Genomic DNA, 23166 nt, shown 5'->3' with positions numbered 1-23166 from the left:
CCAACAAATAGTGCTGGGAAAACTGGAAATCCATATGCAGCAAAATGAAACTAAACCCCTATCTCTCACCCTGCACAAAACTTAACTCAAAATGGATCAAGGACCTTGGAATCAGACCAGAGACCCTGCACCTAATAGAACAAAAAGAAAGTCCAAATCTTCATCATGTCAGCTTAGAACCAGATTTCCTTAACATGACTCCTAAAGCACAGGAAATAAAAGCAGAAATCAATAATTGGGATAGATTCAAACTAAAAAGTTTTTCCTCAGCAAAGGAAATAATCAATAATGTAAAGAGAGAGCCTACAGAGTGGGAGAAAATCTTTGCCACGCGTACTTCAGATAGAGCACTAATCTCCAGAATCCATAAAGAACTCAAAACACTTTACACCAAGAATACAAATGACCTAATCAATAAATGGGCTAAGGAAATAAGCAGACACTTCACAGATCTACAAGCAATCAACAGATATATGAAAAAAATGTTCAACATCTCTAGTAATAAGAGAAATGCAAATCAAAACTGCCCTAAGATTTCATCTCACCCCAATTAGAATGTCCATTATCAAGAATACAAGCAACAATAGGTGTTGACCAGGATGTGGGGAAAAAGGTACACTCATACTTTGCTGGTGGGGTTGCAAATTGGTGCAGTCACCCTGGAAAGCAATATGGAGATTCCTTAGAAAGTATGCAATAGAACCTCCATTTGACCCAGCTATCCCCTATACCCAAAAGACTTAAAATCAGCATACTACAGTGATGCAGCTACATCAATGTGTATAGCAGCTCAATTCACAAGAGCTAGATTGTGGAACCAACCTAGATGCCCTTGAATAGATGAATGGATAAAGAAACTGTGGTACATATACACAGTGGAATATTATTCAGTCAAAAAGAAGAATAAAATTATGGCATTTACAGGTAAATGTGTGAAACTGGAGAATATCAAGCTAAATGAAATAAGTCAATCCCAAAACAACCAAAGGCTGAATGATTTCTCCAATAAGTGGATGACAATCCATAACAGGGGGTGGTGGGGAGGCAAGAATGGAGGAAGGATGGATTGTATAGAGGAAAATGAGGGGTGGGGAAGGGGTGGGGGGAAGAAAAAGTAATAGAATGAGACAAACATCATTACCCTATGTACATGTATGATCACGCAAAAGGTGTGACTCTACTTCATGTACAAACAGAGAAACGACAGTTGCACCCCATTTGTGTACAATGAATCGAAACTTTTTAAAATTACTGTGCTAAGCCTCTGACACTTTGGAGTTCAGTTATAGCAGGTGATGTCCCGCTGTCTAACACCGTCAGCTGGACTCCCCATTACTCCCTGGGCTCTCAGAAGGGTGGTCTCCGAGTGACACAGGAGGAGAGATGAGAGGAACACTTGCTTCTCCCCGGCACCCCTGCTGCCTGTGACTCACTTTGCTTAGGCTCAGACACTAGGTTTGACTCCGACCCGGAGGCCATTTGATTAAATCACCTACCTCAGGCTCAGTTCTGCTGATGCCCGTGAGGAAGAGGAAGTGGGCCAGGAAGAGGCAGAGGGAGAGCTGCAGGTGGAGCCTGGTACTGGTGTTCTGGATGGACCGGCACAGGAGGAAGGTGAGGGCTGCCAGGAGCAGGCAGAGCAGGGAGAGCCCCAGGCCCACGTGGGTGATCACAGTCAGCACCGGGTCCTCCTGCGGGCCACGCAAGAGCCGGGTTAGAGCCTCCAACTCTGCTGTCACTTTCCTGACAGTCAGATGGGCTTCCTAGTCCAGCCCCTGAAACAAGCGTTAACCTAAGACACGGCGTTGCAGCTGCAGAGCAGGGAGTGTTAGGGCATTTGCCACACAGGACGATAGAGAAGCAAAGCCACCCGATGGACACTGCCCCACAGAGGCATCCAACACAGGAAACCTGTGCATCGCTGTCGATTTCCTAGTGGCCAAAATCAAACATATAAAAAGAAACAGGTGGAATGAATGGCACCAAGTGTCTGGTTCTGCAGTCACACCACCCATGTCACCCATGTGGCTGGTGGTCTCACCAACAGCCCAGCGCTGGGCAGCAGGCTCCAGGGCGCGGGCTGGGCACGGTGCCAGCCTTGTTCTGTGCTGCACCCTCAATGCTCACCAGAACAAGCCTGGCGCTCAGACAGCACTCAACCGAACGAACGGCACACAGCACAATATGCGAGGTGCACAGTGCTCATCCTATGGGAGCTAAAAAGCCCCAGGGGAAGAAGCGAAGTAAGTTTCTTTCAGCCTGAGTCCTCCTAGATTTGGGTGGGAAGCCCAGAGAGCTACATTGTGTCATTGGTGACAGCTATTTGCCTGCCTTCTGGTGTGACCGGGAGGTTTGGTCGTGACCCTCTTTTGCAGGGTAATAGGTGTTTTCAATCCCAGATTCCCCGGGACCGCACACTGGAGAGACTGCCACACCAGCTTCCCAATGGCCCAGGGCTTTCCTAGCCGGCTTGCGCTCACTCCACCCATGCTTACAGAAGTGCCCGAGGATGGAGAGCCCTGGACACAGCTGAAAACACATCAGCACAGACAGCAGGTGGACAAATACCCAGCTCCCTCATCACTCGGATGACTCTGAGGTATGGGTCGCACACTGACTCCTGGGATCCCAGAGGTAATGAGCACTGGTGACCCACAGTGACAACTGGCTTGGTGATCTCTGCCTTGCCTTCTGTCCTCTCCCCGGCCTCTCTTGGTGCTTCTCAGAATCACCTCTCGTGGAAGCCACTTGACTCCTTACTTTAGAACCTTTTTCTAAGCTCTGCAGAAGGTGAGCCCAGAGCTTCCACTCAAGGAAACTTGGAACCTTGGTACCTTGGGGATCAGAGCCATGAGGACAGCAAAGCTGGACAGGTGGGAACACTGGCACGTGGTGTGGGAATCGTTGCTGCTCACGTGGAAGCAGCCCTCAGTCGACCAGCTGCCCCCGTCCTTCGACCCTTCCCAGTAGACACAGAGACGCTTGGCTGTCTCACCGCCAGGCTGGAAAGAGAAGAGCAAGAACGTGGGTCTCTTTCTGTTGTCATTTGGTTTTGTAGTTTCATCCATAAGTCGGAAAGTTGATTAGAAAAACACCTTCAGGGTTATTCTACGTTTATTCTCCCCTTCTGTGGCCATCTCAGTGTCCTGGATATTGACCCTTAAGAACTGCTTCCCCCGGGGCACTGCTGAGAGATCCCTGGGAGAGGACAGAGAGGGGGAGTCTCCTTCACACTGCTTCCTGCTCTGCGCCATCTCCCTCTCCAGCAGGTGACCCTTCCTCTCCCTGTCTCAGCACCCACTGCTCAGGAAGGCTCACGCCCCAGGGCCTCCCTAGCTTCCTGGCTTCCTGCAGCGGACCTCTCCAGGGGCCTCGGCACTTCTCTTCCAGCTTTACTGAGACGTGATTGACAAGTAAGCATCGTGTCCATTTAAGGTGCTTCTCTATCCATGTACCCCATGAAGGGACAGCCACGTGGAGCTGATCAGCATCTCCGTGCCCTCACGTTTCCTTGCTGTGGCGAGAGCCGGAGAGCCGCTCTCTTGGGGAATTCCGCTGCACAGCACCTGGCCATCCGCTGTAGTTTTCATGCTCTGCTTCTCCAGATGAGGCACGAGAACGCCAGCCCTTGCTCACCCTGTAACTTCAAGTTCATTCTCTTGGACTAACCCATCCCCCTTCCCACCCCGTTCCCTGGTGACCACCATCCCACTCTGGGTTCCTGTGAATTTGATTTTTTCTAGATCCCAGACGTCATTGAGATCATGCCGCATCTATCCTCCTGCGTCTGGCGTGTTTTATGTAACACCGTTGCTCTGGGTTAGGGCACGCTGCCGCCAGTGCCTGCCGCTTCCTTCCTCCTTCCTGAGGCTGCACAGCACTGCACCATGTGATGTGCACATTCGCTCACATTCACTCATCCGCTCCTCGTTTCTACATCTTGTCTGTGGGGAGCAGTGCTGCGTGAACATGGGGTGCAGAGGTCCCTCGGTGCTGAGCTGACCCCTCTGTGGGTGGACCAGCAGTGGACTGCTGGACCTCGTCGTGGTTGTACATTTAATCTCCCGTGTTCCCCGTCCTGCCCCACGATGCTGTTTTGCTGCACCTTCCCACCAGTGCTGCCCATGGGCTCCCTTTCCTCCACGACCTCCCCAGCACCCATCTTTCAGGTTCTGCTCACCTGAGTGTGTTGGAAAGTCAGGATCACAGGTTCAGACAGGTAGACCTTGTCTTTCAAACCAACAGTGCCGCTGATGACACGGGAGTCCAGTCCCACTCCCAGCTTCGCCCTCTGATCACTGAAGAAGGAGCCGTTCAGGAAATTCCCAAGAGACCGGTAAGTGATCAGAGCCACTGTGCTCTTGTCTGAGAAAACAGAAGAGAGGCAGCATCAGGGAGTGTCACAGATGGAGTCAGGACCTGAGCCCTGACGTCTGCTGTACATGTGCAATAGATCTGCCCTCGGAGATTCCTTACGCTGAGCGTGCAGTGCCCTCCAAGGGGTGTGGGGGCAGAGTTTGGCATGCTTAACACATAATGCCCACACAATGTTTCCACAGGCTTGCGTATGAAACAAGCCCATCGATGGGTCATAAAGACACTCGAGCCCTTAGGCATCAAAAACAGAGTCACATCAGGTGCAATGGTGCACAACTGTAATCCCAGCCACTCGGGAGGCTGAGGCAAGAGGATCGTGAGTTCAAAGGCAGCCTCAGTAATTTAGTGAGGCCCTGAGCAACTTAGGGAGACCTGGTCTCTAAAGAAAAAATTTAAAATTGGGCTGAAGATGTGGCTTAGTGTTTAGTGCCCTGAGTTTAATCCCTGGTACACACACAGGCACACACACACACACACAAGCAGAGTCATGAGGCATGGTGCTTGTGCTCAGAAGGGAAAGTGGGAAAAGGAAGCCTCAGCCCCATCGCCCAAGTTCCCTCTGGGACATCTAACTCGATGGAAGGGCATGGGGGTGACTCCTTCCACTAGATGGCCCCCTCACTCTCCTTCCCCGTCGTCCCCGTCCCTCTCTGGAACTTTCTCCCTCTCTCCTCTTCTGTCTCCCTGTTCATGAACAGACAGCTTAATCTGATGTGTTCAGGATGCTCCATAGCATGACCGAGCCTCCTCAGCCGCAGATATTCATGGGCCACTCCACCTGGGGCCAAATCACTTCCTCCTACACCCTCATTCACTCCACTGTTCAAAACCACTCGTTTTCTCCCCTCGCCTCCCCTCCCTCCAGCTCACAGAAAGGAGCAGAGACTAAGGTGGCCGGGGACTTTCCCGAGTACATGAGCAGGTAACCAGGTCTCTCTCTTTGAAGGGTTTTGTATGCACCCTTCATCCACTGGCTCGCCAGATTCCTGTTAAGCCTCTACGGTATCCAGGCATTATGATACAGAGGCGAGCAGAACAAAGTCCTGCCACCAGAGAGCCGGCGTTGCAGTGGGAGAGATGCACAGTAAGCCGAGAACAACTAGGAAGCTCTGCCATTGCACAGGCGCTTTGCCTGACCCATGGTGAGGGGTCAGGAGGCACGTGGCAAATGCCTGAGGGTCAAGTCCAGCCTGCCACCTGCTTTTGCAGATGAAGACTTATTGGCACAATCCCGTCCCTTCACTGGCGTATCCATGGCTGTTTCTGCACTGCCATGATGGAGCCCAGTAGTCATGAGAAAGGTCTCCTGGCCCTAAAAACCTAAAGTATCTACTATCTGGTCCTTTTACAGAGCACTGTTGGCAACCTGTGGGACAGAGATAAATAAGGCATCCATGTCACACAATGTGTTCATAAAATACTTTTCAAAAGAAACAGTGGTCGAGGCAACAGCCAGGCACCCCGGCCAGGAGCTAGCTTGTCAGACGGCCACACGGAATCACACGTGGCTCCACGGGCACCTTTCAAGGAAGTGCGCCACCTGGCCCGTCCTGACCTCAGGCCAGCGACTCCCTCCCACAGGCTGCCTGTGGTGCTCAGGGAGAGCTTCTCATCCACCATGCAGATCCCCGCCACCTGAGAGCTTCGTGAGCCCCCACCTATCAGCCAGGTCCAGAATCGGGGTCTGGAGGGTGCACCTCAGCCCCAGTACCTCCTGTGCTGTCCCTGAAGACACCAGTGCAGTTGAGGCCCATGGTGTTGTTCCCAGCTTCCAGCAGAGTCTTCTCCCCGCACCTCTTGGCTTCATAGACTAGAAACGGCAAGAAAGTGACCTTGCTGAGCTCATCTCTCGTGCTCAGAAGCCTGGAGAAGCACCCGCTTTGGGGGGGGTTCTCTTTTATGCATGTTTTCCCTTTTATGCAAGGGAGGCTGGAGACGGGTAGAGAGCCAATTCATTCCCTCATCCCTCAGACTTATGTTCTGGAAGAAGCGCCCTGCTCCTGAAGAGCTGCCTGTGTGGACAGCCGTCACTCCGGAGGCTGACAGAGTCACTCACTATGTCTGGTCCCCTTAGAGTAGCCCTCGTATTCCTTACCTAAATCTAACGTGGTGTTTTCACCCTTGCTTGGAGACTCAAAATTCTCGTTCAGTATAAACATTTCCACACGCTGAAGTACTTGGGTAGCTGTTTTTGCAAAATCCTTTTGGCTTGTATTTTTCCTCAGATCTTCCTTTTAAAGAAATAAAGCTAATCAGATGCTCGCCAAAACTTAAGAAATCAGGAGTATGCTACATCTGGTTGGGCCAGCCCAGAAGGCGACCACATTTGCTGGTCTGCCAGGAGGTGGGAGGGACGTTCTCCATGTGTGACATGGGCCTTGGAGGGCAGAAGAGGCACCGTGAACCAAGGCAGGGTTTCTCCGTCTTTCAGAACATCTGGGCCTACACAGATCTTGGCTCCCCTGGGTGCCCCGCTATCTAGGTTTCCATCGACTAGATGCCAGGAGCCACCTCCCCACACTGTGACAAGGAAGAGCACCTCCAAATGTCCCAGAGGCCCCTGGGACAGAGGGCAGCATTGCCCCCATGAGATCTGTTCCATCCTGAGAGCCACGGGGACTCTCTGCAGGGTCGAGCAGGACAACATGGTAAGACAGACCTGAACCCAGACTTCACCCTACTCACCCAAAAGTTGCCCTGTGAGCTTTTGTCTTCATCTGCGTTCCCTGGGAAAGAAAAAGGAGCCCTTAGATGGGACACAGGAGGAAGCACCCTGGCCCACATCCCTTCTTCTAGTCAGCCTCAAATGGCACCTACTCCTGACATTCATCTAAGTCCACAATGTATTCTACCATTGAATTTTTAAAAAGGGAACTAGGATGGGGCTTCTGGTTTGATAATTCAGTCAACAAGCGTTAGGGAGCAGCTACTTAAAACCGGACATAAGGCTGAAGGGTAAGGATAGAGTGTCAGAGACCCAGGGTGCTCTCTTGTGGAATCTGCAGGCTGCAGGAACGTCATTAGGGACATGGTCACAAGTAAGCAAAGAAGTTGTTGCAATCGCTGCTCTTATGCAGTAGGGTGAGGTGATGGGTGCATACAACAGAGGCCCCAGTACCTTGGGGTGTGAGGAAAGGCTTCCCAAAGGAATCAGTGTCAAATAATAGCAGAAGCCACTGTCTACACGTTACAGTACAGACGGCTCCTTTACGTGCACTATCTTATCTAAGGGAACAGAAGTTTCTAGAACAGGCCTAAGTATGGTAGTAGCTCAACTTCCTTGAGCCTTCCTGAGTGCCTAGGACTGCTAAGTACTTTACATGTATTAAAACCAGAAAGGGCAGGTGGGGGTACTGATTTGCTAGGGCTGCTGTGTGGAACATAGCACCACAGACCGTACCCTCTCTCAGTTCTGAGGTCAGAAGTCCGAGAGTCGGGGTATCAACAAAGCTGTGCTCGTCTGAAGGCTCGGGGAAGAGAGTCCTGCCTGGCCCTGCCCAGTTTCTGGTGGTGGCCAGCAAACTGGCATCCCTGACTGTGGTTTTGTAACCCCAGTCTCTGCCTCCATCGCCACGGGGTCTTCTCCTGGTGTTTGTGAGTTCAGATTTTCCTCTTTTCATAGGAACACCAGTTATGTTGGATTCGGGGCCCACGCTGATCTAGTATAGCCTCATCTTGATGAGATTACACCTCCAAAGGCCCTGTTTACCTTAAGTCACATTTACAGGTCCCAGGTAGAAATGAATTCTGGAAGGACCCTCTTCACGCTCCTGAAACTGCTCCCAGTGACCCCATCTCTATCACCCTGGGTAACTTCTTCCCCTTGACTGTGGACTGGATCCAGTGACTCATTCTGATGAACAAATATAGGATGTGCCTCCTGAGATCAGGTTATAAGAGACTCAGACTCTGTCTCATTCAAGCTCTCTTTCTGGCTGGTCTCAGGCACTTCTATAAGAAAGAATACTAGAAAAACCCATATCTCTAAGAAGTGGGGGCTACCTTCCACAAACCACCAGAGAGCAGTTGAGATCTTCATCAATGTCTTTCAAGAAACTGAATTCTGCCAGCAACTGTGAGTGACTTAGGAGCAGACCCTGCCCCAGTCAAGTCTTTGGATGAGACCATGACCCGAGTAATATCCTCATCACTGTTGTGAGAAACCCAGATGCACAGGACCTAGCTAACCCATGTCAGGCTCCTGACCTACAGAAACTATGAAGTAATACATTTCTGTATGGTTTTAACTGACTGCATTTGGGAGTAACTTGTTACTCCTCAACACACAACTAACACAGTAGATCCTGCCCTATTCCCATTTACAGATTAGATGTTTTGGTCAAATCACCAACCAAAGGTCAGCTGGTAAGTGGAGGAGCCACCACTGAAAGCCAGTCAGCAGAGCTCAAGACCAGGAATTATACTAGGACTGAACATATAAATATGTTGTAGGCACTGAGAGGTAGATTTCTCCTTGTTGGAGAAAGAGGCCACAAAAAAGAGGAAGACTGGGGCAAACCTTAGCATCGACTGGAATCAGAGGTACTAAGGGGAACTCATGAGAAGATGTAGCGTACAGACAGATAGATAGAAAAAGGAATCGAATTTAAGATCAGTGAGACATAAAGAAATGGTGAAGCTCACAAGACAACTGGAGACGTCTTTTTGGAAGCCTGGGAAAGAGACCCATATGGGAGAAATAAATTTATAGGGTGTCCACACAAAGATGGTTGATTGGTGCCCTGGGCTTGGAGACATCTCCCTGTGAAAGACCATCACAGTCAACAAAGGGATGCAGATGAGTTAAGAGAGGGCTCTGTGTTCTTTCCCTGACCTGAGCTGTTACAGGAGCACGTGGCACGTGTATGTGCACGTTCTCTCTCTCTCTCTCTCTCTCTCTCTCTCTCTCTCTCTCTCTCTCTCTCTCTCTCTCTCTCTCTCTCTCTCTCCTCCCCCACTTCCCATGGTGGAAAGCATTTGGAAATTCTCACCGTGACATTCTGCATGATCCATATCAGAGAACCATTTTAACAATGAGCGTTGTACCACACAGACACAGAGGTAATATGCGATCTTTTTACTACAGTGCATTTCCTTGCACTTTGCCAACTTGATCCTACACTCATCAACATCTGTGAATCAAGAGAAAAATACTTCTTTTATTCTCATAGAACCAACCATTTTTCCTTGCCCAAGGGATTGCTATTGCCCAATGTCATTTATAAACACCCAACAACATCTCTTGTTCTTTAAAAGGATGAATCCACATTATAAAGATAATGGTTCTCAATAAATTAATTTTTAATTCCAACATAGCACTAATTAAAAATCTACAAGCATTGTATAGAGTGAGATGAGTTGATTCTGTCATGCAAGGGTAACCAGAAAGACTGTGAGGTGGAGACCAGACTTACCCACCAAAACATTCCATAAAACCTCAAGCAAACAATGAGGTACTAGTATACAGATAAATAAAAATGACCACTGGGATAGACCAGGTCAGAAGTAGACCCAGGGCATACGGAGCTTTAGAGTACAGTAAAATTAGTATGTCAAATCACTGGAGGAAGGATGGGTGGGCTTTTAATGCAGTGTCAGTTTGTCAGATCTACTTAAAACATGCATCCAGCAGCAAGGAACTAGAGTCAGGCAGAGCGAGCACACTGCTGGAAGAGGCTTCAGGTGAGGGTGGTCCTGGCTTAGGTGCTTGTGTGTCCTGGGTGTCTCTGCCATCTTCCTGCTGATGAACCAGAGCTGAGGCCCCTGAAGCCCAGGGAGACCCAGATAGAAGCTGCCCTGGCCCAACGACTGACACTTGCTCTCTCTTTCCAAACACCTCAGGGACAAGCCCACCTGGAAAACAGTCACACTTCCCCCATTAGTCTTCTGAAGAACTCCAGCTTTTGGACATGGAGCAGAACAGTTATTGCTAAAGAGTGAGGGAAGTAAAACCTCGTGACCGCTTACCATCACACTTGAGGTAAGATGTACGGAAGATTTTCATCCACCACGTATACTTGAACCCATTTCTACAAATACAGTGGGTGCTGTTGTAGCAGATGGCAACTTCAGGGCATGGAGGGCAGGAATCTGCAGAGACCACAGAAGTGAGTTATCCATTTGCTCATTCATTCATCCAGGAAGCACTCACTGGCCACCTACGATGGACCAGAGGCTGTGGTCAGAAGGATGTGCTTTTGGGAACCTTTCTCACGTCCATTCCACTGCTGAGTGGAGAAGCTCACTGTGCGCACCCACATCCCACTTCTGCCACCAACACCAGAGCTGCCAGCTGTCAATGGCCAGCACTTGTATTCCATAAAAAACACCCAGCTTTGTGATTACTTTAAAAAGTAAAAACAAGTGTCAATCTATTCATTGCATCAGCCCAAAACATCTGAGTATTCTAGTGTAGAGACTGGCATGAGGAAAAGGTCATCAGAGTAAAATTAAAAAAAAAAAAAAAACAGGTATCAAAGAGGATATGGAGAAATTGGAATACTTGTGCACTGCTGGTAGAAACGCAAAATGGTGTAGCCTGCATGGAATGACTAGGGCAGTTCCCCTAAAAACTGAAAATTAGAATTACCATATGATCCAGCAAGAACTGAAAGCAAAGCATCAAAGAGACTTGTGCATCCATGTTCACAGCAGAGCTGTTCACAATAGACAAAAAGTACAAGCAACCCAACTTTCCATGGTGGATGAATAAACAAATAAATGTGGTATATTCACACAATGGAATATTACTCAGTCATAAAAAAAAGAAGGAAATGCCGATACTGCTCTAACATGGACATTATGCTCAGTAAAATAAGCCAGTCACAAACAGACAAATATTGTGTGATTCTACCTGTAGAAGGTCCCATGGGTAGTCAAATTCATAGAGACAGAAAGTGTAGTGACGGAAGAGAAGGGAGAGCTAGTGTTCAGTGGACAGAGGTTCAGTTGGGAAGATGAGAGACTTCTGGAGATGGGGGGATGGCTGCACAGCGGGGTCACGTGCTTCATGTCCCTGAACTGTGTACACGATATTGGCTGAAAGGCCAGTGCCAATGTCTCATCTCTACACACGTTCCAGATCCCAATCTCCTTTCTCCTGGCCTGTGGCCATGAGTCAACTCACCTCCAGAAGGCTGTGCTTCTGATCCTGGTGAAGCCAGCAAGACACTGACAGCTGGAATGGAAAGAGGAGGGATCAGTTCTGACAGGGTCCCTGGGGCTCTCCTTGGGCACCTTATGGCTTTGTCTCCCTGCAGAGATGAATCCTGCCACCTGGGCCTGCGTGCCATCCTCGCTGCAGGTCCCTCCAGGCAGGCATAACCCCGGAGGTCACCAGCACCCTACACACCACCCGAGCAGGAGAGGTGCATTTGGCTGCAGCCACGTCCTGATTTCTGAGAACCTAGCAGGTATTCGGCTTCTCCTGCAGTATGACACCCAAGGCCAACTTCCCGTCTCTGTTCTGTGTGCGCCAGTCTGTCCTTATCACTCCAGACCTCCAACCCCACACCATCCAACAGAACACTGTGAAGCACACGGCTCCTTTGGAATTTTCTAGTTGCCACCTTTTTAAAAAGCAAAGAACACCAGGTGAAATTAATTTCAATAATATATTCTACGCAACTCAGTAGAACATATCATACGATATGTAACCGGTAAAAAGCAAATTATTAATAAACTGTTGCATTGTCTTGTGTGCATTGTGCCTTGGGAATCTATTGTGTATATTGAGCGTACATCACATCTGCACCTTTTGGGCTGGTCCCACCTCTAGCGCTCAGTAGTCACACAGGACAAGGGCTGTGACATTGGACAGAGGACATGGTCACTTCACCCTTGTGACCATGGCTTTCTCCGGGATGAGAGGAGATCTGTACAGCACCCGCCACAGGAATCCTGGGGACCACATTGCTGTGGAAGATTTGAAAGTAGTAAGGATGTCTTACAGATGAATCACTCCTGCGCCGTGTTGCTGGACAGAAGCTTCCTGCCAAAGTTGGGGACAAGCTCAGAAATGTAGAGCGTCCCCAGCTATTTCTTCCCAATTGTCCACTGTCACTCTCCCAAGGCAGGCACAACAGGAATGACTGCCCAGAGAAAGGGTCTTTTTGCCCCCCTCATGACAAGCTGACCGTGTGGGACTTCCCCTTCCTCCTGGTCAGGTTTGGGATTGACATCTTTCATTCAGCTTAGCTCTCTGGGCATTGCTTTGCCATATGCATCAATTGTTTTTCCCTTTTAATGCCTGAGTGGTGTCCTGTGGTATTGATGGGCTGGTTTATTGAACCCCTCACTCATTAACAGCCATCTGCACTGTCTCCAGTTTTAGCAATGGGATACACGAGCTTTTGTGAACAGAAATGTTTGTGTTCCTGGTATAAATGTCCATAAGTACCTTTGTTGGGTGCACACTGAGTTTTTTAAGAAATCGTCAAGCTGTTTGCTGGAGTGGCTGTACCACTGGACATCCCCACAGAAACATGAGTGACTGCTTCTTTACATGTTCTCCAGTGTTTGGTGGTGTCTCTATTTTTATTTTACTAATTCTGGTGGTTACATAGTTTTGTCTCATTATAGCTTTAACTTCCTCCTCCCAAAATGGCCAAGGATATCAAGCACAATTGCATGCATTCATTTGCCTCCTATATGACCTTTCAGTGAAATGTCTTTTCATGACTCTGCCCCTTTCAAAATGGATTTTTAACTGCATCTTGAGAACTCTTTATATATTCCAGATACTAATCTTTGTTAGTTACACAGGACGCAAGTATTTCCCAGCCCGCAACTTGTCTCTCACCCTTTTAGCTGTGTCTTTGCAAAGCAAGGTCTTCTCTGCATGTTGACACTTGCTTCATCAATCATCTCTCATTCACAAAATGCATTTCAGTGTCGAGCCCAAGGACACCTTGTGTGGTTCTACCTCCTGAAGATCTTCTCTTGGTGTTTTCCCCCTAAAATTTTACCTTTCTTTTTTGCATGTATCCCGGGGACTTATTTTGAGGGTTTGTTTTTTGTTTTGTTTTGGTTTTTTGTATAAAATGTGAACTTCCGGTCAAGGTTTTGTGATGCTTGGTCTACTCTGGGTTTGCAGTGGCCCCAGAACCATTTGTTGGAAGGGTTCCCTTTCAGTCCTACTCTGGGGATCCCGCCTAGGAATTTGGAATGCGAGGTCAAAGCACGTGCAGCCAGACCTGGAGAAGTGACAAATTTAGAGGAGAAAACAAAGCTAGGACTTCAGGCACGGGGAGCGAGAACCCTCTGCCGCACTCACCTGAGAGCAGGGCCAGCCACCGGCTTCCCATTGCACTGGGCCCCCCGGAGCACGGTCAAGGGCCTCCCGGGACAAGGCAGGTCTCCTGCAATGAGAGATCCTGTGAGAACGAGCTCCTGAGGGTCGCGGAGTTGCCAAGCCAGATGGCCAGCGCCCACCATGACCCTTCAACTCCTCACTCTCTGGGCCCATCATTCTGCTTCTAGAAACTGTCTCCAGGGATAAACGCCGCAACGCTGAGCTCACAGCGTGGGTCATAGGAGACCAGTCTCCTACTGGCCAGTGATGGATGCATGCCAGTAATGTTCTGCAGGAATTTAAAATCCCAGTCCAAAACTGCAGTTAGCATTTTTCATACTGTAGAAAATTCAAGATTCTTTTCTTGGTACATAGCGATCATTTATTTGCCACTTAATTTTTAATTTTTAATGCTAGAAATGTAACAACAGAGCACCTGATGTTTCAATGGGTGTGTACATTGTACATGTTAAATCGACACAAGGAACAGACCCACCCCTCACCTACTTACCGTTGTTGATGATGAGAACATTTGAAACCCAACTTTTAGCAACGGTGGAAACACACCAGGTATTATCACTAACCGTAGTCACCAGGCTGTGTGGGATACCTCTCTGAAACTTATTCCCCCTGTGTAACTGAAACTCGTGAAACTTTGTGCCCTTTGACCCACATCCTATTGCTGGCTCTGCCCCATCCCAGCTGTGGCAATGACCATTCAGCTCCACCCTGTGGGGTCCACTCTCATCTTCAAAAAAAATAATAGTCATAGTAAGATAGACAAGGGTCCTAGATTTAAAGAGACTTGGAAACAAATCATGAGTTGTAGTATTTTAATAAACCCAAACCAAAAACTTGATTTTCAAGGTTTTAAGTCTGGATATATCATGACAATTGTCAGCTCACCCCAGTTAGAAGGGCTGTTATAAAGGAGTAAATAAATAAATAAATAAATAAATAAATAAATGAAGACAGGTGAGCTTGTACAGAAAAAGGAATTCATAGACTGTTGGTAGGAATGTAATTAGTACAACCATGTGGAGAACAGTGTGGCAGTTCCCCCAAAAAACTAAAAATAGATCTACCACGTGATCCACAGGAGTCTGTATCCACAGGAAGTGACATCAGCACACCCGAAAGGCAGCTGGCTGCCGGGCAGGCTGTGTCTCTGCTCAACAGCTAAGGTATGGAGCCTGTGGGTGAATGATTAAAGAAGCGTGGCCCACGTGCACAACGCAATCTCATTCAGCCCTAACAAGGGGTGGAATTCTGTCGTTTGCAGTAAAATGGACAGAACGGGAGGATATTTCGTTAAGTGAAATACACCAGACACAGAAAGACGGTCCCACATATGTTCTCTCACATGTGGAAGCTGAAAAAGGTGACCCAAACATGGGGTAGGTCAGGCGGGGTGCAGATGGGGAGAGGTAGGTAACAGGAAGTTGGATCTGATCAGTGCACACCATCTGCATGTGTGCAAATATCACACTGAACCCACTAATGGGCATTACCACATGCTAGTCATGAACAAGATTCATAAGAAGAATGTCCATTTTCATAGGGTAATTCATCCCAGTTTCCTCATCTGTTGATTCCTGCAGATGCTCCAAAGAAGCTGTAAGCATGATTAAGTGACTATTTTTAAAGAGTCCTGACCTTTCAGAGATATCTGCTGAAATGTTTGCAGGTGAAATAAAAACATGACCAGAATTTACCTAAAAATTAATTGGGTAGAATGAATGTTTGCGGGAGCAAGCGGGAATAAAGAGGAAACAAGATCAGCCAGGAGCGGATCATTGCTGGGGCTGGGGACAGATCCATGGGCTTCACTGTGCTATTGTTGCTACATTTGTACACATTCAGAAAGTTCCAGAACAAGAAAGTGTGGGGGAGGGGGAGATGATCATGGAAATACACTGCTAAGTAAATGTTTACCAAAAGGCAGTTTACATGCTAACATTTGTGAAAAATAGGAGAGATGATATAGAAAATGCTAGCATGCTGTAAACAATTAGAAATAGGTTTACATGTATTAATAATATATTTATGTAACAGGAAAAATATCTCCCCCATTTTGCAAAAAATGTTAGTGCTCTGTATTCAGTGAGGTCTATGTGCGTGTATGCACTATGCAACGTCACACATACATACACACAAATGCACTGAATGCATATGCATATTATGCTTCTGTGTTTGCATAAGATACTCCTGAAACAAATCTAAGAATTCACAAAACAATTGCCATTGAGAAAGAGCTGCAGATCTAGGAAACACATTTCACCATTTGCTTTGCATCTTGAACCAAATGAAGATCTTTCATATTCAAAAGTTCATTTCTAAAGGATAGAAAAGCAGAAACACTCTACCTCACTATCAATGAGCCTTTCAAAGACTTTAAAAGGCATTGTGTGGCATTTTATTCAGCCATAAAGAAAAATGAAATTACATCATTTGCAGGAAAATGGATGGAACTTGAGCACAATCCGCTACATGAAATGAGCCAAACTCAGAAAGTCAAGGGTCCTATGTTTTCTCTCAAACGTGGAAGCTGGAGAGGAAAAGGGAAAAGAAAGGTTGAGGGTGGAACTCATGAAAATCTACGGGAGACCAGCAGAGTAGAGGAAAGGGACTGGGGGTGGGGAGGGAAGGACCGGGGAGGGAGACTGGCCAGGTTGTATTGTTATGTTGTGTTGCAGGCGCAGAAATGTAACGACAAATGCCACCATTATGTACAACCACAGAGCACCAATAACAAGTGTGGGGAAAGGCTTGTGGTTTGCCTCATGGATATCATTTTAAAATTTAAAAAGCACCCTCCTGAGATAGTGTGAATGGATACATTTTGCACATTAGCAAAGATAAAGTGCTATGCACACCTGATGATCCCATCAAGTGGAAGCAGATGGAGCCACTGACGGAGACCTAGCTAAGCAGCCTAGCAAGCAGGGGGAAGAAGCAGCCTGATAAAGCGCAAGCGGAGGACAGCATTTGAATGAGGGCCGTGCAAACAACTGGTGACCTTCCAATGGTGCCATAAGAGACTCTCAGGACCAGGCTGAGAACACCTGAGATCGGGCACAGGGCGTAGAGCAGGATGACCGAAGCACACTTATGCCACAGTTGCTAACAGGAGATGGCATGAGTGATTTCAAATTTCTTTTTATTAACTATAATTCTGAATTTTGTGCATTGCCTTAGCAATAAGCAAATAATAATAATAATTTTTTTTGGGGGGGGGGACAAAATGACTTTAGAAATGGCTTCCCTCGGCTGCTCTCCTCCTCCAGCTTCTGTTCAGATGGGTACATTCTGCTTTACTCTCTGGATCCATCTCAGCCCTCCTGTTTATAAGGCAGTTGTCTCCCAGAGCATCACCCACTGGGTGCTGGCCACAGGCAGGTCAATGACCTCAAACGTCAGCGCACGAGAAATCCCGCACCCCCGATCTGCAGCTGCAGCTGAGAAGTTCTGAAGTCGTGACTTTGCCTCCGTTAGGTTCAGATATGAGGAGTGCCCCAAAGGCTCAGGTGTGAGACAATGCAAGAGTTTTCAGAAATGAGATGATTAGATTTTGAGAGGTGTGTTCTGATCCGTGGATTAATCTACTGCTGTGGGTTAACTGGCCAGTAACTGTAGGCAGGTAGGGTGTGGCTGAGGAGGTAGGTCACGGGGTTTGATATCTTGTCCCTGGGGAGCAGAGCTCTCTGCTTCCTGGCTGCCATGTGCTCCACCACACCTTCTGCCATGATGTCCTGCCTTACCTTGGGCCAAGAGCAATGACGTTGGTGGACCATGGGCAGAACCTTTGAAACCATGAGCCAAAATAAAATTTTCCTCTAAATGATTCTTGTTAGGTATTTTGGTCACATCAATACAAAGCTGAATAAACAGCCTCCCAGCCTTTGCTTCCTCATCTGTGAAATGGAGTTAAGAAACAGCATGGTGTTCATAGCGTCCAGCTGATTCAGTGAGCCGACCTTCCATAGCATGCGGTTCCTGTCTGCCTAGCAAGTGCTGAAGAGGACAGGCCATGGTGATGGTGATGGAGACCGTGGTGGTGATGGTCCTGATGATGACAGTAGTGATGATGGGCGATGTGGCATTAATGGCAATGGTGGGGTTAGTGATAATGATGATGGTAGAGAAGGAGGGAAGGATGGCTATGGTGATGGCAGATATGATACAGTGGGTCATGGTGGTGGTGGTGGTGATGGTGGTGATCATAGTGGTAATGGTGGTGGTGATGGTGGTGATTATGGTGATGGTGATGGTGATGGTGATGATCATGGTAATGGTGGTGATTATGGCGATGGTGGTGATCATGGTGGTGGTGATGGTGGTATGATGGTGATTATGGTGGTGTGATAGTGATTATGGCGATGGTGGTGATCATGGTGGTGGTGATGGTGATGGTGATGATCATGGTGATGGTGATGGTGGTGATCATGGTGGTGGTGATGGTGGTGTGATGGTGATTATGGTGATGGTGGTGCTGATGGTGATGGTGATGGTCATGTAGAGCTCTCGTATACCTTCCCTGACTCCAATTACAGCCACAACTTTCATGCTAAAGACTGATCCCTCACTCACTGTTAGTGTAAATGAGAATTAACAAGGGTCCTATGAAACCCATACAGAACAAAGTAGTGGCCTGAGAAGGCCCGCCCATGGAATCCCTTTTTTATTTATTTTGCAGTACCAGAGATGGAACCAAGGACCTCGTGCATGCTAGCAAATTCTCTACCACTGAGCCACATCCCCATCCCTCTTCTTACATATTTCTTTATTTTGAGACAGAGTCTCACTAAGTTGCCCAGGGTGGCCTCAAACTTGCCATCCTCTGACCTCAGTCTCCTGCTCATGCCACCAAGCCCAGCTGGAATCCCTGGTTCTTGATGCTCAAGCCAACAGCATCTTGTGTTAGAATCTTGCATGTAAATCAAATTTTGCTACAGATATTTCTCTCAACCTTTATAGTACCACACATTAAATCATTTCCAGAGCTCCACCAGATGGGCCAAGCACCTTATTAAGTGCTTAGTTACAAAGTATTTAATAAGATGAGTTTTCTGTCATTGAAATCTCACAACTGTCTTCTGATGGAGATCTTAATTTATCTCACCACTCGCCAGGTGAAGAAATCAAGGTTCAAAGAAACTACATCCCTTGCTTCAAGGTCACACTGCTAGGAAGACCCCAAGCTAAGACTCGGACAAGGCCTGCTGGAGCTCCAGAGCTCAAGCAGGACGGCGTCCCTGAGGGCCAGATGCTGACCAAGGGGAAGCCTAGACCCCATGCTCTGGCTGGAGGAACCCACACTCACTATTCCCCAACACAGAGCCCAGGAGGCACCAGCTGGCACTCTGCATGGGACAGTAGCATCTGAATGGACCCCAGATACTGCATCCTGTCCCTGGAGTTGAGCTGGGCACACCACGGGCCTCCCCACCCCTCACCCACTCTCCCAGGGCAATCTCCAACTTCCAGAGGCAGATGGCCTTCATGGCCCCCATTTCCTCAATCTGACCCAATCCCCTATTTCTACACTAACTGCCTGTCGCCAATTCTGGCTTCAATATCAGGAAAATGAAATGCTAGGGTCGCTTGGAAGGCAGTGCCCTTCAAGGCAATCCCTTCAGGATTCATGCTTCTCTTCTCCTCAGAAAGAACTACTCTAAAATGTGCTGTGGGTTTTAAAAGGTCCTTGTCCAGATGCAGACACTTCTTTCCTGAGCCCTCATCTAAACCAATCTAACTAACTAAAGCGAGTGTTTTCTGACAATAGAAGTCAGAACAGCTGAGGCCCTTCACCATGCCAGTTTGGAAAGATTTGGGGCCATGATCCCAGGCAAAAATTCCATTTCACAGGGCTGGGCACATAGCTCAGTGGTTGCATGCTAGCCCAGCGTGTGTGAGGCCCTGGGATCAATGCCATGTACAGCCCAAAAAAAGAAGATTCATTTACACAATAGAGACAGAGAGAACTGAACCAAGTTTAGCAGAATGGGCCTCTCTGCCTGCAGCCTGTGATGCTTTATAACTACAATCCTTTTATTTCCACTCATTGCAGGGCTTATTGTGACCCACCAGGCTGACTTCACAACCACCCCTCCAGGGGGACCTCACCAGCCAGTTGAAAGACCTTAGCCTGTAAATGTCTCTGTCCATGAATAAAGGGCACTGCCTTCCAAGTGACCCTAGCATTTCATTTTCCTGATATTGAAGCCAGAATTGGGAATGGGTGGTTAGTGTAGAAATAGGGGATTGGGTCAGATTGAGGAAATGGGGGCCATGAAGGCCATCTGCCTCTGGAAGTTGGAGACTGCCCTGGGAGAGTGGAATGTCAAGGACCTGCAGAGCCCACTGATAACCAAGTTTACCTGCCCTGTCAGGGACTACAGGCAAGGAGATGCTAATTGATGCCCCCTGGCCCTTACCTGCCTGAATCACCTTGGCCCTCCCTCTGCCCATCCCTTCTCACTTTATGCAAAACCGGGCCTAATCATGTAGGCAGGAAGGAAAGAGATAAGGGGGAAAGAATGGGAGGATAAAACCTATAAAAAGAACGAGATATGCTCATCTGATGGATTCTGCCTTTGGGTCCCCTTCTTCCACCAGGGAGAAGTCTGCTTTTACTTTTCCTTAATAAAGCTTAACTTTCTACTCTACGCTTGTCTTGGCAAGCTTCTCTGCTGGCATATACTTCACCTGGGGAAGCAGGACTCATCACCAGTAAACGGCGGTATCAATATGTTGATACAGAGTGAGGTACATGAAAAGCTGCGGGTTCATCACCTGACCTCAGTAGACTTGACGCTTCAATCCTGCTTTCCTCATTTAAACAGCTTGGCTCTAATGACGTTTGCTTTAGACTCTTCTCCCTGCCAGCCTTGTCATCTCAACTCACCTTAAGCCCCTTAGTGCATGATCCACCTTGAACATGCCAGGGTAGCTCCACACTCCCCCATAACAACACCCACATTCCTTGACCAAGCAGAAGGGAGAGAGAGGTGAGGCAGACACCCACATAGAAACTTCAAAGAGCTAATGCAAAACGGGCTGGAAGTTCCTGCTTGAAACTTCCAGAGCCAGCCAAGATCACAAGCGAACATCATCTATTTTCCATGGGAAGTCACTGAACCAGGATCCACTTACCTCAAAGACAGAAGGTCCTGCTCCTCACCCAGTCTGGTAACTTCTCAGTGCTAGCAAAAGAGGAAGCACACCACTACTTATCTTGAGCAGTTTCCCAAGGAATCCTGTGGTTGGGTAAAAGGGCCGGGTTGTTTGCTGGGGCATTTAATATAATGCAAAACTCATTAGTTCTCTCTTCCCTCACAGTAAGTTAAGTAATTGCATTTCCCAGATGGATTCAAAGGGCCTCAGAAATAAATTTGAAAATGGTGATGGTATTCAATGAGGAAAACCAGATAATAACTGAGGTGAGTTCCCGTCAATTCCAAGGAAATGAGTCCAACTTTGAAGAGGCTCCTTTAGTTTAATTCTTAATGTGAGAATAGAAGGGCAGAGCCAGGGAGGGAGACAGAGCATCTTTGTATCACCTGACACCCATGATCACTTTTGTAAGTTATCATTTTGAGGAAATACCCCAGTACTTGTACATGTCCTTGGCCGTTGAGGTAGCCCACCCAATATAATCACACCTATCAATTAGGCTGGTAAATTACTTCACTGGTCTGTAGAGTGGGGTTGGGAAACTTTGGTCTTATTCATATTTTAGTAAATTCCAGCACAAATATGGCAGACACCCCTTGTGATTTACTCCTAGTCCTGAACATTAAGGAAACATGCCTTGTTATTCCTGACAGTAATGTCTTCATCTCTGTTTCCCACTTCTTTATGTACATTAATGAGTCAATGCAATAAAACATTCATACAATCTCTTGGCTGGCAATCAGCACCTCCATGCAACTCTCAGAGTGTTTGCTGTGTCACGTTTGAACGGCACGGGTTGGATTCTTTACTGAAGAGGGTTGGATTCTGTACTGAGCATGGTTATCACCACCGTGACCTAAGCTTGGCCACATGATTGGCTCTGACCAATGAAACAAGAGTTGACAGGATGCAAAAAGTGCTTTCCTGCAGGAGGCCACAAGGAAGAGAATCAATGCACATTCCCCAGCTGCCCTCCCTCGAGTGGCCAGCCTGCCAACCCCCAGCTGTGTGAGTGAGGCCATGTCAAGCAATTCCTTCAACTCCATAACCCACCAAATGGCCACAGACACATGAAAGAGCCCATCACAGGCCATCCGAGCCAGTCCACCTCAGAACAAATGTCTATCCCTACCCACAAAATCATGAACAAAAAATAAATAAGGTAAAAATCAGGAGGGTGATTTGTTACAAAGCCCAAGCTAACTGGTCCACTTCCCATGGTGGACTGGAAGGAGTTCTTTGTACATACATCATCAGCCATGGTACTGTTGGACATCACCTCCCAACCACAGCTATGGGACCATGAGTTGGTCCAAATGTCAACCAATAAAGCAGGGAAGTCCTTCTTGGAACAGTGGTCTCTACTGGTACCAACAGACTGATCAGCTCACCTTGTCTGTCTTGAGAATTTGAATGCAAGGCCACCAAGAAAGATATAGACTCAGTAGAGTGATTCATGAGCCAGTGAAGAAACAAAGAGATAACAAATGCAGAAGCCAGCAGATAAGATCTGCTGACAATCTGCTGAGACCCTGCTGAGGACCTTCCTCTCCAAACTCCACTCTGGGCATTTCACCTTGCCTTGGTACAGCATCTGTCACCATCACAGAATCATGGTCCATTTCACAAACTCAGGGAGCAAATACTTGGTCTAGGAATGGTTTGATATAATATAGTCACGTCTCAGAATTTAGCAATTGGGCAACACTTCACTTGGGACGATTGTGAAAAATAATCTGCTCTCCGCCCTCTGCGCCCTCTGCACCCTCTGCGCCCTGCTCTGTGACCTGAGAGGTTGTCCTTTACAGATTGCATCACTGGCCCCTCATGTGCTGTCTGGCAGCTGTGTTTGGTCAATGGAAGCACTGGAAGGACAGGGGACTGGAGGGGCAAAAGATGGGGGTGTTCATTCCCCAACTTCCCTTTCCCTACAGGAACTGCACACTTGAGCATGGCTGGATTCTTCACTTGCAGAGTAAATCTCCCTCTGCATTGCTGTAACTCCATCCCCTTACCCCTTCAGGCCAAGGAGAGGCAGGATCCAACACACACACTGCTGAACCCATTTCCTAGGCACCTACTCACACCTAAGTAAGTAGTCCTCTCATTAAACCCTCCTCATTTTCAGCCAGTGGCTTCTTCCCAGGTCAGCAACTAAGCCACACCCTCCCATTGGCTCTAGTCATTCTAAACAGAAGCCAACCTTTCTTATCAACTGTCAGGAAAGAGGAAACCACATTTCCAGAAAAGCAGAAGTACCATCATTTCACCAAGTGGTCCTGAAGCACAAAACACAAATGACACTTCCTCCTTTGCCCATC

The 23166-nt window shown here is 47.8% G+C and overlaps 1 protein-coding gene across 1 annotated transcript in view; it reads right to left on the bottom strand.

The window, feature by feature from the left end:
* LOC306646483 (putative adhesion G protein-coupled receptor E4P) overlaps positions 1 to 22210 on the bottom strand; it is a 35654-nt gene extending 13444 nt beyond the window's left edge. Inside the window, exons 1-13 of the mRNA XM_079115083.1 lie at positions 22095 to 22210; positions 20825 to 20874; positions 13652 to 13736; positions 11504 to 11554; positions 10345 to 10467; positions 9369 to 9509; positions 8380 to 8440; positions 7063 to 7123; positions 6473 to 6608; positions 6089 to 6187; positions 4181 to 4365; positions 2835 to 3002; positions 1497 to 1691 (exon numbers count right to left, since the gene is read on the bottom strand). Coding sequence (XP_078971209.1) covers positions 1497 to 1691; positions 2835 to 3002; positions 4181 to 4365; positions 6089 to 6187; positions 6473 to 6608; positions 7063 to 7123; positions 8380 to 8440; positions 9369 to 9509; positions 10345 to 10467; positions 11504 to 11554; positions 13652 to 13682 — 1251 coding nt within the window. The 5' untranslated portion in view covers positions 13683 to 13736; positions 20825 to 20874; positions 22095 to 22210. The remainder of the gene's footprint in view (positions 1 to 1496; positions 1692 to 2834; positions 3003 to 4180; positions 4366 to 6088; positions 6188 to 6472; positions 6609 to 7062; positions 7124 to 8379; positions 8441 to 9368; positions 9510 to 10344; positions 10468 to 11503; positions 11555 to 13651; positions 13737 to 20824; positions 20875 to 22094) is intronic.
* Between the last annotated feature and the right edge of the window lie 956 nt (positions 22211 to 23166).

Source organism: Sciurus vulgaris (assembly GCF_902686455.1).
Source record: "Sciurus vulgaris genome assembly, chromosome: 16".
NCBI lineage: Eukaryota > Metazoa > Chordata > Mammalia > Rodentia > Sciuridae > Sciurus > Sciurus vulgaris.
This window is presented reverse-complemented; position numbering and strand designations above follow the sequence as displayed.